General features: G+C 44.9%; 2 protein-coding genes across 5 annotated transcripts in view; one reads left to right on the top strand and one right to left on the bottom strand.

The window, feature by feature from the left end:
* LOC109301086 (tubulin beta-2 chain) overlaps nt 1-6,188 on the top strand; it is a 27,279-nt gene extending 21,091 nt beyond the window's left edge. Inside the window, exons 2-5 of one of the 2 annotated variants that reach the window (XM_019521982.1) lie at nt 3,081-3,171; nt 4,006-4,114; nt 4,406-4,516; nt 4,901-6,188. In XM_019521982.1, the coding sequence (XP_019377527.1) occupies nt 3,115-3,171; nt 4,006-4,114; nt 4,406-4,516; nt 4,901-5,961 (1,338 nt within the window). In that variant the 5' untranslated portion in view covers nt 3,081-3,114 and the 3' untranslated portion in view covers nt 5,962-6,188. The remainder of the gene's footprint in view (nt 1-3,080; nt 3,172-4,005; nt 4,115-4,405; nt 4,517-4,900) is intronic. The other variant, XM_019521992.1, reaches the window with a different exon arrangement.
* Nucleotides 6,107-11,987, bottom strand: part of BPHL (biphenyl hydrolase like) — a 43,172-nt gene continuing 37,291 nt past the window's right edge. For all 3 annotated transcript variants that reach the window (XM_019522026.1, XM_019522008.1, XM_019522020.1), the window contains exons 6-7: nt 9,554-9,677; nt 6,107-6,643 (exon numbers count right to left, since the gene is read on the bottom strand). In XM_019522026.1, coding sequence (XP_019377571.1) covers nt 6,550-6,643; nt 9,554-9,677 — 218 coding nt within the window. In that variant the 3' untranslated portion in view covers nt 6,107-6,549. The remainder of the gene's footprint in view (nt 6,644-9,553; nt 9,678-11,987) is intronic.

The following is an 11,987-nucleotide window of genomic DNA, read 5'->3' as shown; positions in this document are numbered from 1 at the left end:
CATCTAGCATAATATGTAACCAATTGTGCTGTGCCTAACTGCTTCCATACTTGCCTCCACCTCCTGCAGTGTTACCAAGTTTCTTATTAGCTTGCATGGGCCCAACTTGACATCTTTCTAGTTGTTACAGTTGCAACAGAATAGTTAATCCAGATGCTGTAACTGGAAAACTGCTGCAACATGAGGGTGTTGCTATAGCTCTCCTACCTTCCTGAACTCCCTGTGCCCTGCCTCCAGGTCTACTTTGAATCTGCAATGACTGCAAATCTGTTCCCAGTTTTTGAAACCAGTTATAGTTTCTGGAACATTCATTGTCAATTTAAATGAAAAAGTATTCTGTATTTTGTACACAATAAATAAACAGCTCGGGAATATTTGGCCTATTCATTCAGGCTGTTCCAAACAAATCTGAGGGTGGTTATGCCATGTTTAAATCTCCCCCCAGTCTTGTATCATCAAATAATTTTAGTTGCATGGGGTGCATTGGGAGAGGGTAGAAAAAAGAGAGGTGAAATGTCTAATACAGGAATGCTGGTTTGCGGGTGAGGAAGCTGGGAAGTGGAAATCTAATTGGCAGGAAGCTGGACAGTGTATGTTGTGCCTAAACAGAGCAGACTTAGAAAGGAAGCCATCCGAGTTCTGAACTGTTAGAGACCCCTCCTAGCAAAAAGCACTGTACAACACGCAGTACTGGTATAAATTCTTTTGCTAGCAATTCTACCTTTCCATGATGAAGACCTGGCCTGATGGGACATGTGCTGGATGAAGGCTTTGCATCTGTAGGTTTGACAGCATTGCCTGTAAAAGTGTTGCATTGCTGGAGAACAGCAACTGCCTCTGCTGTCAAGCAAAAGCATCCTAATTTGTCCTGGACATATAAAGAGCTGACCTCTTCACCTTGAAAGCAGTAAATTGTGTCAACCCTGCATGAACTGGAAGCTATTTGAAGATAGCAGTAAGATAGCATGCACTCTCATCTAGCACCTTCACTCCAATTTAGCACCGCTCTATGATGAAAAAAAATGCACTAGATCTAATGTTGTCACATCCAGGTCACTTGATCCTGCCCCCCCGCCTCCCCCAAGTCACTTGTCCATGGGATGGGAGAACAATCTATACTGAAAAATGGTGGGTTCTGTGTTTTAGAACAATATTTATATAATTTCTAATTTTAAAAAAGTTACCTGCTGCTGTAAATATTTTGAAAAGAAAAAAAAAAATCTACCAAAAGCTTTTCCTGTCTTAATTAGCATGGTGAAGCTAAACCACTAAAAATCAAAATGGGAAGGAGTGTGCGCTTTGTACAAATTATTATGAATGAATGTAATTTATCCAGGAAAACAATCTGTTGTTTGGGTGTTGAAGTCAGATGTTCTCAGAACAGTGGCCGGTTCTACCCACCTGGGGAGCTGTTGTAACTTTCTGTTGCATGCACAAAATGCTTGGATTTTTTCCTTTAACATTTGGGCATTCACACACGATTGTGATCAGTTGCAACAATGTTTTATTTGTCTGGCTGGTAAACCAGACCAGTTCAGTGATTTGCATCATTGTGGTTAAATCAGATACTGGATGTGCAAGGAAGGTCTCCTGTAGACCTGTTGGATCTGTACAAATTAATGCTGTATCATGTTCCACTTGAGAGAGCATAATTGCAACAAGCTTCCAATGCATTAGCTTGTCTAACTTTATCCCACCTACACAGATGATCCCTCAAAATTCCTTGCCTCTCACATAATTTCTGGACCAAAATAGCTACACCACTCTTACACATAGTAGTAAGAGAAATCTATTGCTTCTTGTATAGGAGGAGGATTAAAGAGACTTGGGTTCTAGTAATGACTGCCCATTGCTTACTTTGTGAGAGTTAGTGAATCACCATTTGCCAATATATATATATATATATATATAGGCACATCCTTTGTATGAAAACTGCTAGATCAATGAAGGGAAATATCTAACCAGAACTGCAGCAGCATGCGACAGCCCAAAGTTTGACTGGGTTGAAGAATCTGGAACAAGTAGGAGGGTTTTTATTCTATGCAACACGTTTCCCAACAGAAAAGAAGTTTTCAGCATGCTGGCTGGTTTTTGTCTCCAAAAATCTCCCCCAAGCCCCTCTGCATTTCATATGCTTATAGCTTAACCAGGGGGTGCTCAATCCCTGACCCACAGACCGGATCTGGCCCCAGAACCTTGTCACTGAGCCTGCGGGGCTCCCCATGGGCCTTGGCCCCCGCAACCTAGGTCCAGTGCACACAGCCTGATCCCAGTGCATGGGTGTAGGTTGCAGCCGTTTTGCTCTAAGGTCACCGGCAGATGAGGCTGTTTGGGTAAATCCAATATCTCTTATTAGACCAACTATAAAACAGTTGGAAACATTCTTCTTTGCCAGCTTTCAGGTATAAACACCATCCGTCAGGAAGTGTCTGCAGTTGGTGAGTGCTCTTCCTGGAAGGAACAGAGAAGAAGCCAGAGGCCAGCAGGACACGAGAAAGCCAGTTGGTGCAAATGCAAACGAAGGCAACCCCAGGTGGAGGCAACTTGGGGCTGCCATCGCCGCATGCAGTCAGCCGGCCGGGTCCCCAGAGCTGGCTCCTGGTCTGTAGGCCCGGGCGGAGGCCGTGCAGGGCCGGCCAGGCCAAGGCAGGGCCGGCTGGGCCCAACCGCAGCGCAGGGGAGTGGCAGGGCTGGGCCATCGCAGTGCAGCGCCCGCCAGGCTCCGCCTCCTGCGGTGCTTCAGCCGGTGCGACGTGGTAGGGGACAAAGGAGCCCGCGCCACGGCCTCCCGCCCCGCGCCCGGCTCTGGGGTAACGCCGGCCCCAGCCCCGAGGACACGGCCCCTCAGCCGCCCCCACGGGCGCACAGGAGCCTAGGGCTGCCCCCTACGCCGCAGACAATGCCGCAGCCCCGCCCCGCCCGCGCCGCGCGCCCATTGGCTCCGCCGCGCCGCCCCGCATTACCTCACCCGCCGCCCATTGGCGGAGCGGGGCGCGAGGGGGCGGGGCCGGAGGGCGCCTTTATAAAGCGGGATCCGGGGCGCGGCGCCTGCAGCTGCTGGGCAGGGCTGCGTTGGCTAGGGTCAGTGCGGTGCGGGCGCGCGGAGCAGCAGCCATGCGGGAGATCGTGCACATCCAGGCTGGCCAGTGCGGCAACCAGATCGGCGCCAAGGTGAGCCCTTGCAGATACCCCTGCGCCCAACCGAGCCCCTGGGGGCTGGGCAGCCTGGCTCCCTCCCCGCTGGCACCTCCCGGCAGCTGCCTCGCCCCTCTGCGCAGGGCGGGGGGCTTCCCCTGCCACTGCATCGTACACATTTGGGGTGGGGGGAAAAAATTGGGGTGGAAGGGGCCTAGTCCAGCCCCCTACTCCAAGCAGGAGCAAAGACAGTGTCTTCTTGCCCAGTGGTTCTGGGACAGGGAGCTGCAGCCCCTTTTTCGGGGGTGGCAAATATGGCTAAGAGACTTCCCCAGGCATCCGCAGTGCCTGTCACGTGAAGGCTTTGCAAGATGTCTGCCACAGCACAACTGTGTGTGTGTGTGTGTTCCTTCCCCGCCCCAAACCCTCCGCAGTTAAAAAGGCAGTGGGAACAATGAGCTGGCATTTCCTCGGGGTGCCTTGAGTCTAGTCAGCAGTGGGTGCCCTCAGTCCTAAAGGGTTGGGAAGCAGTGGTCTAGTTCGTGTGATGGGTGCTGAAAAGGACACGCCCATGTTTCCCATGCCCTGGATGTCTCTAGTAGCTCTCCCTCACTTTCAGGCTCTGGTCTCTGCTCGTCTCTTTCATGGCAGTGCTGCATGCAGGTTGGCCACTGCAGCAGTTGCTGCTGCTGGGGAAACGCCTCTCTGTGCTGTCTCATTGATTAGGCAACAGTACAAAGATTGCGGGTGCAGGCATAGAGCAGTAGCAAGGTGTGCCGGCCATGTGCGGGTATAGGCACTGCTAGCAGCTTGCCTCCACCCCTGATAACTGCCCTCCCTGCTTCCCTTCTGCCTCTCCTTGTGTTGTAGTTCTGGGAGGTGATCAGTGATGAGCATGGCATCGACCCCACCGGCAGCTACCATGGGGACAGTGACCTGCAGCTGGAAAGGATCAACGTGTACTACAATGAGGCCGCTGGTAATTGCATGCCTTTTAATTTTTCAGACTCTTGCAACCAGCCAGATACCAGCTCATTACAGCTAGCAGAGCTGATGCAAAGGAACGCCCCAGCCACCACTGGTTCTTTGTCTAATGGATCCAATTCCCTTCAGCGTGACTCTGCTGAATAATGCTCTACACTGCAGCAGTCTCTTTCCACCTCTCCCCTATCCCCCACCCCAGCCAGTGCATTACACTGGGAGTACAGTGGCTCTCTTATTAAATAGCTGCTGATTATGGGTCTAACACCAGCTTTTGTTCATCCCACAGGTAACAAGTTCGTGCCCCGCGCAATTCTTGTTGACTTGGAGCCTGGCACAATGGACTCGGTCAGATCTGGACCTTTTGGGCAGATCTTCAGACCTGACAACTTTGTCTTTGGTATGTCATATTCTGGACAGCTACATATACCAGTGTGATGCTTTTTTCCTTAATGCGATTACTCTGAAATACCATAGTAGATGTATTGACATTCATCTCTTTTGTTCTCGCGCATTGGGGATGCCCTATCTGTCTTATTATGTGTGGCACTTAAAGGAACAATTCATCCTTTTAACTTGCAGACTTAGTGTCCAAACACAAACTAAGGTACAGTATGCACGAGATTCCGTTTACTAGACTGACTTAATCTTAATCTCCCCTGCTTAATAAGTAGGCTTAAATGCTTTTCTTATCTTACATGGCATCCTAAACAGATTATGAAGGTGTAGCTTTTGTGTCTCTAGACTAGTGACTAAAATAGCATCTTTCCACTGTGCCTTCTAGGTCAGAGTGGTGCCGGAAACAACTGGGCAAAGGGCCACTACACAGAAGGAGCCGAGCTGGTGGACTCTGTCCTGGATGTGGTGAGGAAGGAGTCGGAAAGCTGCGATTGCCTGCAGGGCTTCCAGTTGACTCACTCGCTGGGTGGTGGCACGGGCTCGGGGATGGGCACACTCCTCATCAGCAAGATCAGGGAGGAGTACCCGGACCGCATCATGAACACCTTCAGTGTCATGCCCTCACCCAAGGTGTCTGACACAGTGGTGGAGCCCTACAACGCCACGCTGTCTGTCCACCAGTTGGTGGAGAACACGGATGAAACCTACTGCATTGACAATGAGGCCCTGTATGACATTTGCTTCCGCACGCTGAAGCTCACGACCCCCACCTACGGGGACCTCAACCACTTGGTGTCGGCCACCATGAGCGGCGTGACAACCTGTCTGCGGTTCCCCGGCCAGCTGAACGCTGACCTGCGCAAGCTGGCCGTCAACATGGTACCTTTCCCCCGCCTGCACTTCTTCATGCCAGGGTTTGCCCCGCTGACGAGCCGTGGCAGCCAGCAGTACCGTGCCCTGACGGTGCCGGAGCTGACGCAGCAGATGTTCGATTCTAAGAACATGATGGCGGCCTGCGACCCGCGCCACGGCCGCTACCTGACGGTGGCCGCCATCTTCCGGGGCCGCATGTCCATGAAGGAGGTGGACGAGCAGATGCTCAACGTCCAGAACAAGAACAGCAGCTACTTTGTTGAGTGGATCCCCAACAATGTCAAGACGGCCGTCTGCGACATCCCCCCGCGAGGCCTCAAGATGTCTGCCACCTTCATCGGGAACAGCACAGCCATTCAGGAGCTGTTCAAGAGGATCTCGGAGCAGTTCACGGCCATGTTCCGGCGTAAGGCCTTCTTGCATTGGTACACGGGCGAGGGCATGGATGAGATGGAGTTCACGGAGGCCGAGAGCAACATGAACGACCTGGTCTCCGAGTACCAGCAATACCAAGATGCCACTGCTGATGAGCAAGGTGAATTTGAAGAGGAAGGCGAGGAGGATGAAGCCTAAGGTTACTGTTTGTAAGAGGGACTCCAGTAAAGCAGGCATGTGTACCGAATGACTTCTGTTAGTGGTGACTGAAGCATGTTCTCTGTTGCAGTGTACTTAATTATCCTGTCAACCATGTGTAACCTTAACAAGGACCTCAGTGTAACAGTTTTTGAAGTCAAGTTTATTATGATGGCTCTTGTGTTTAATTCAATTTCAAGATCACATATAAATGCATGTGTTCTATATAATGTCTGCTGTCTCACTTTCTTTAAAACTGGTATTGATGCTAACTTTACATAAACCTTTTTCCATCTCTTCCTTCAAAACCCTTGCACCACAGTTGTCTTGTTGAGTCATAATGCCTCTGTTCCCCTTTTCCACCCCCTCCCCATCCCATCCTCAGACAAAAGCAGTGCTGTAGCCTGCGCTTCACTCGGCAGACATTTCATGAGTAACTTTTTATTAAAGCACAACTATAAACATGGCTGAAACTCTCCACAATTTCTCAAAAAGGGGAATCAAGCAGTAAGTGACATGTTTGGGGATGGCTGGACAATAAAGACAGACATGCAATATATGAAATCAACCTTGGATGGACTTCATCTGTCAGGCTTCTGCTAAGAATTTTTCCACTTCTGTGTTAAATTCCTCTGCAAAACGCAAGTGTAGATTGTGCTTGCCTTCTGGTATCACAAGCAGCCTGAAAAAGATTCAAAGTCATGAACTCTGTTGAATGCACTGACAAGCAAATTGCTTAGGACCACTTTCTGATCTGGTTACACAAATGCCAACCTGAAATAACTCCCTAACTTAAATGCTTTTCAGGTTAACTTGGCTATAACAGCCAACTTCCCGTCCGTCCTTGATTTAAAAACTAGTTGAGTTGCTTCTTGAGTCGAACGTCCAAGAGGGTTACCAGTGCTGCCTATAAATCTAACTTGCATGTAAGGAAATAAAAAATATTTTTGGTCCAGGCAGAATTCTAGTTCACAGGCTGTCTTAACATAAATTTCCAGAAAGCTTCTCTCTGCTGTTTCTGCTAACTGGAGCATAGCAGCTCTGCTTAGGTGTAGTGGTCATAGAAAGGGGAAATCTTTTTCTTCCTTGAGGAGGGTATAGAAGGTGGATGACATCCTTGGTGAAGGTAGGTGAGAATAAATAGATATACCAGCCAAATCCTGATAGTGACCTATGCTTTGTTTCTCTCTTTCTCATTTTACTCCTACTATTATTAAAAAAGAAAAAAAAAAGAAGAACTTCCAAAACTGAAAGCCTACTTGGCATTGGAAGTGCTAATAGTTTTTAAATTGATATGAGGCAACTTCTGCACTGAATTATACCTCCAACTAGCATATGCTTAAAAGTAGTGGTTCTGAAATTAAGTTATCTAAAGCTTTTCATATTTTTAGAGTATGCACAATAAGGCTAAATAATACAAGTTTCAGGTATGGTACATTTCAAAACATCAAAGAGCTTCATACCATACACTGGACTTACTTAAAAAAAAAAGATGCCAGTCTTCTTTAGAATGTTTATCACTTAATACCAAATTAGGAGATTCCACTTGCTCCTTCTTGTATTATACTACATTAATTTTCCTGTTTTTAGTGAACAGGGTCAGAGCTTAGGACCATCCCATCATGAATTTTAGAGCCAGTGCAAAATGCTTCTGGATATAAAGTGATTTGAGGTTTCAGAATGGATATTTCAGCATTACTGTTGGTTGAACAAAATAGTAATTTTTCTTAGTTTTATCATTTTTTTTAACAACAAGGTTCTGTCGGAACATGTGCAATACTCGTATAACTTCAGTGTGACTTTTGGTAGAGGATAAAAGCTACTTTGTCTTAGGGAAAAAAGCAGTATTATGTGAACCTACTCAGTTTTTGTGCACCTCGTGACTACTGAGTTTGCTGTAAAGTACACAAAACTAGGAGTCTTGAAAACTGACAAAAGATATGTAGATGTACAAATATACACCACTGCAGTAAATGCATTGACTTTACTGCTAAGGCCAAAATGCTTTTTTTTCACCTCAACTCTACAAAGAACAGTACTTGACTGGTATTATTGAGCCAAAAAACCCCAACCTTGCTGCCTTCTACCGTTATATAAAATTAAAAAGGAAGAAAAATTTGATTGCAAAAGCAGGAAGTCAATAGGGATGCTAAGCTTTCCACAACAGCCTACTGTGGTAATGTCACGGTTATCAATCTTTTCCACATTGGAACATAACCTCCCTTCCCATTTACTTATGTGAGATGGACCACATAGTTTTGAACCCTGACATCTTTGCATAACCCACAGGTTGAGAATTAATTTCTCTGTACTAAAGTATGGAACCACGTACCTCTTCTTAATGCCCTATGTTAATCTAAGTTCCTTTTCTAGAAGTGTAAGTACTAGGTAGCCCTGGAGCACAGAGACAAAGTGCAGTGTAGCATCTTTACTTCAGGAGACTGCACTTTAGAGAATTGGAACAGCTCACCTAGATGTTACTGTGACATTTCTTTCTTCTAATCCTGCCTCCTCGGAACATGTTTAAAAAAAAGGCCAGCAAAAAGAGATCCTTGCCCATTTAGTGTTAAACATTGTGGGACATCCAGAGCACCAATGAGTGCACTGAAATCTAAGGAAACAGTAGGAATTATAAATACAGTTTACAGGAGAAAATGGAGCAGCCTGTAGTAAAAATGGCTTTTCCTGTGACTGTCAATATGCTATCTGGATCTTGAATTGCTCACAGAAGAATGAATGTATTTTTAGGAACTGGGTTTAGACGGTAAATTCTGATCTTAAGTCTTATGGAGAATAAACAAACAGAATTTACCCTGCTTTCCCTTCATAAAAATGGCTTCTGCTTCCCTAATCCTACTCTGTACTGCCAGTCTGGGCTGTTGGATGTATGCAATCATGAAATGGTAACACTAGCTGAGGGACTATGCTCACTGAAGAGAACAAACAGGTGCTTTGCTACATGCTGCAACAAAGGGCTTCCTGAGTTTCTGAAGTGGGTGTTGCTTCTAGGCTCTCCTTATGTGCAAGGGTGAGTAGTGACATGTTTGTAGGCTGCTGCCTGCCAAAAATAATCACAGGCCACTCATAAATTTGAAGAAAAGCTTTGACAATGTTCCCTCCTGCCTACAACAAGACTTAATGGGAAAAAAATCTCAATCAGTGTATAAGATATATTAGCATTCACTGCTATTTGCTAATACCTAAGCGTTCTGCTCCAATCCTGGTATAGCTCAACTCTTTACTAACCACGGTTAGCTCTGCTGAAGGGGGATAGCTACCAGGTATCATTTGGCAGAAGGAATGTGGTGACAATGGTTTAGAACAAGGGGTCGACTCATCTGAATATATGTTAGGGTATGGGCTTTATTTTTGTGTTTCACTTAGCTCTTTGCCCACCTTTTCTATTCACGTCGAACCATGGTTCATACAGTAAAAAGGGCAGGCTCTTTTAATTGCAGTATAACATGCTGAGGATTTGCCATGCCCCGCTCTCCTGAGGCCTGGACAATTCTGTCAAGCTGTTTCATATTCCGTGCGTTTACTTCTTCCCTTCCAAAACCATGCTTCAAGGATATGTGGTGGTAGGACTCACCGTGCTCCTTGGATGTTCTTGTGAAGATATTCTGGGTGAAACTGTGGTACCAAAGGGTCTTTCCCACCATGTATTATAAGTGTTGGACACACAATGTATGGCAGTAAATGTTCACAAATGTTACCTGAAATTTTTTTTTAAAAAGTGTCAAGGTCATGCTTTTTTATTAAAACAAATATGCACAGAAAATGAAAGCTGAAAATATTTTAAGAAGCTGGGGACTCTATTGCAGTTCTTAGCCACTGGTTCCCACTAGGAAATATAGTGTAGAATTATTCTAGGGAAATAAGTAAGTACCAAACTTATTCTGCCTCGTATAGAGGTCAGTACAAAGATTTCTTTCTCACTAACCACCACCAACATGTATCAAGCTAGTGCACTGAAGTGTTTCTGACACATTTTTCTTAACTTTTTACTTGCACAGCCTCAACAAGGCATAAATCTCTTGTCTATAATTAATCTTTTCAGTCTCTGAGGTCTGCACCATTTCAATCTATTCTAGTTTGTTATGTGGTTACCAAGCTACAGGTTACCTGACTTGATTCTTACATTTTTTTTAAACCTGTAATATCCATAACAATTTAGATCAAAATATACAGTGCTATCAGGTTTTAACAGCTACCATTAAGACTACCATTCCTTTGTGTACTAAACAACCATTTGATACAAAACCACCATTCAGACAAAAGTTACTAATCATGCAAACATAACTATAATGCATATTACACCTCTTCAACTGTACTTTTTGTTTAGGTGATTTTAAGCTTTTTCAATAAAGCAAGCGTTTCATCTATTTTATATCACCCCCTTTCTTCAGCAAATATATACTACAACTTAGCAGCCCTAGTGATACACTTATTAGCCAGCTTTGTCTGTTGCTGCTGAAATTGACTTTGTGGTACATAAAAGAAGAGAAAAAAATAGTTTGAGGTTATAGATTTTCAAGCAATCTTTAAAGCCTACTTTTTGTTGTTATTGCCAGCACTGGTGCATAATTCTGGTGTATAGATTCACTCGTTTTCCTCAGCTCTCAGTTCACTTCTTGCTAGTTTTTAATGTTTTTCCAGCCATTTATCTATATGTATTCCCTTGCTTTACAAATTTGCCCACTAACCATTTTACTTAAAAACATTTTAATCCCAAGACCTCAAAGCACATTTTGATGTTAATTAAACTCCAGAACAACAAATACAGAGCTTTTAGTTATTTGCCTAAGGTCATAGTCAGCAGCAAAGCCAGAAAATAAGCCCAACTATCTCCTTCAATGATCACTAGACTTCACTTCCTCTCTTAACAGCTGTGCAGCTATGTTCCACAACTCTGTGGAACTCATTAATATCAACATGCTCAGTGAGGCTGCACTTTATTTTTACAGCTGTTTGCATCACTAGCTCTTCTCCTACTCATGGCAGACAGGATCTCTGGGTGATTTTTTTTAATGTTAAGTCTTTATTTGGCTACTAAGAAGTTTTTGTTCCTTTTACCTAACAGTCATGGAGTTCTCATTTGTTTTACTGTAATTTTCATCTACTGGTACTTTTTTCACAACCATGACTGATTTTAAATTCAAAAGGCACCTGCTCCATTTCACAGATGACCTAAAAACCTGAGACTTCAGTTTGGAAAGGAGAAGGCAAGGTGGGGGATATGATAGAGGTCTATAAAAACCTGAAGGGTGTGGACCAAGTGAACAGGGACCTGTTGTTCACCAAGTCCCAGAATACTAGAATTGGGGGGTACCCTAGTCACCTAATTAGTAGGTGGTAGCTTTAAAACTAACAAGAGATGGTGCATTTTTAAGCAACACATAGTTAACCTGTAGAATTCTTTACCATAGATGGTGGTGGAGGCAGATAGCACAGCCAGGTTCAAAAAGGGACTGGATAAATTCACAGATGATAAAAGTCTTAATGGCTATTGAACAGAACAACTGAAGATGTTTCTTCTGGCATCTCTAAACTAATAATGGTGAATGCAAAGGAGAGTACTGAATAGGGAACAGATCACTAGAGATACCTGGTTCAGTACTCTCCCTGTATAGCATCCACTTCTGCCCCTCTCAGAGACAAGATACTAGACTAGATGGACTATTGGTCTGGCCCATTATGGCATTTCTTATGACTTTTAGTACAATGAACTTTCTCCTCCAATGTGCTGAGCACTGCTAGCTTTCACCAGTTTCAGCGGGTGTTGAAAATGATCCACTTTGGGCTCAATTACAGCACCTTGTTAAATTGTTTTATTTGACCAGATGGCCTCTCTGTCACAGGCATTTTTAATCTCACAGGTGTTGAAAATTCTGTGCTTTCTAAAGGAGGTGGCAGTTATCCGCAAGCAGTGGATAGGCTAGCTTTCATAGCTAGTATATTCCGAGGTTTCTGTATTTCTATCTTAAAATACAGTCCTCCTTTAAAAAAAAAAAATAGTGCCAGGA

The sequence above is a fragment of the Gavialis gangeticus genome, unplaced genomic scaffold, assembly GCF_001723915.1.
Source record: "Gavialis gangeticus isolate Ggan-Ray unplaced genomic scaffold, GavGan_comp1, whole genome shotgun sequence".
Classification (NCBI taxonomy): Eukaryota; Metazoa; Chordata; order Crocodylia; family Gavialidae; genus Gavialis; species Gavialis gangeticus.
Note: the sequence above shows the minus strand (reverse complement) of the source record. Positions and strands in the feature narration are given on the sequence as shown.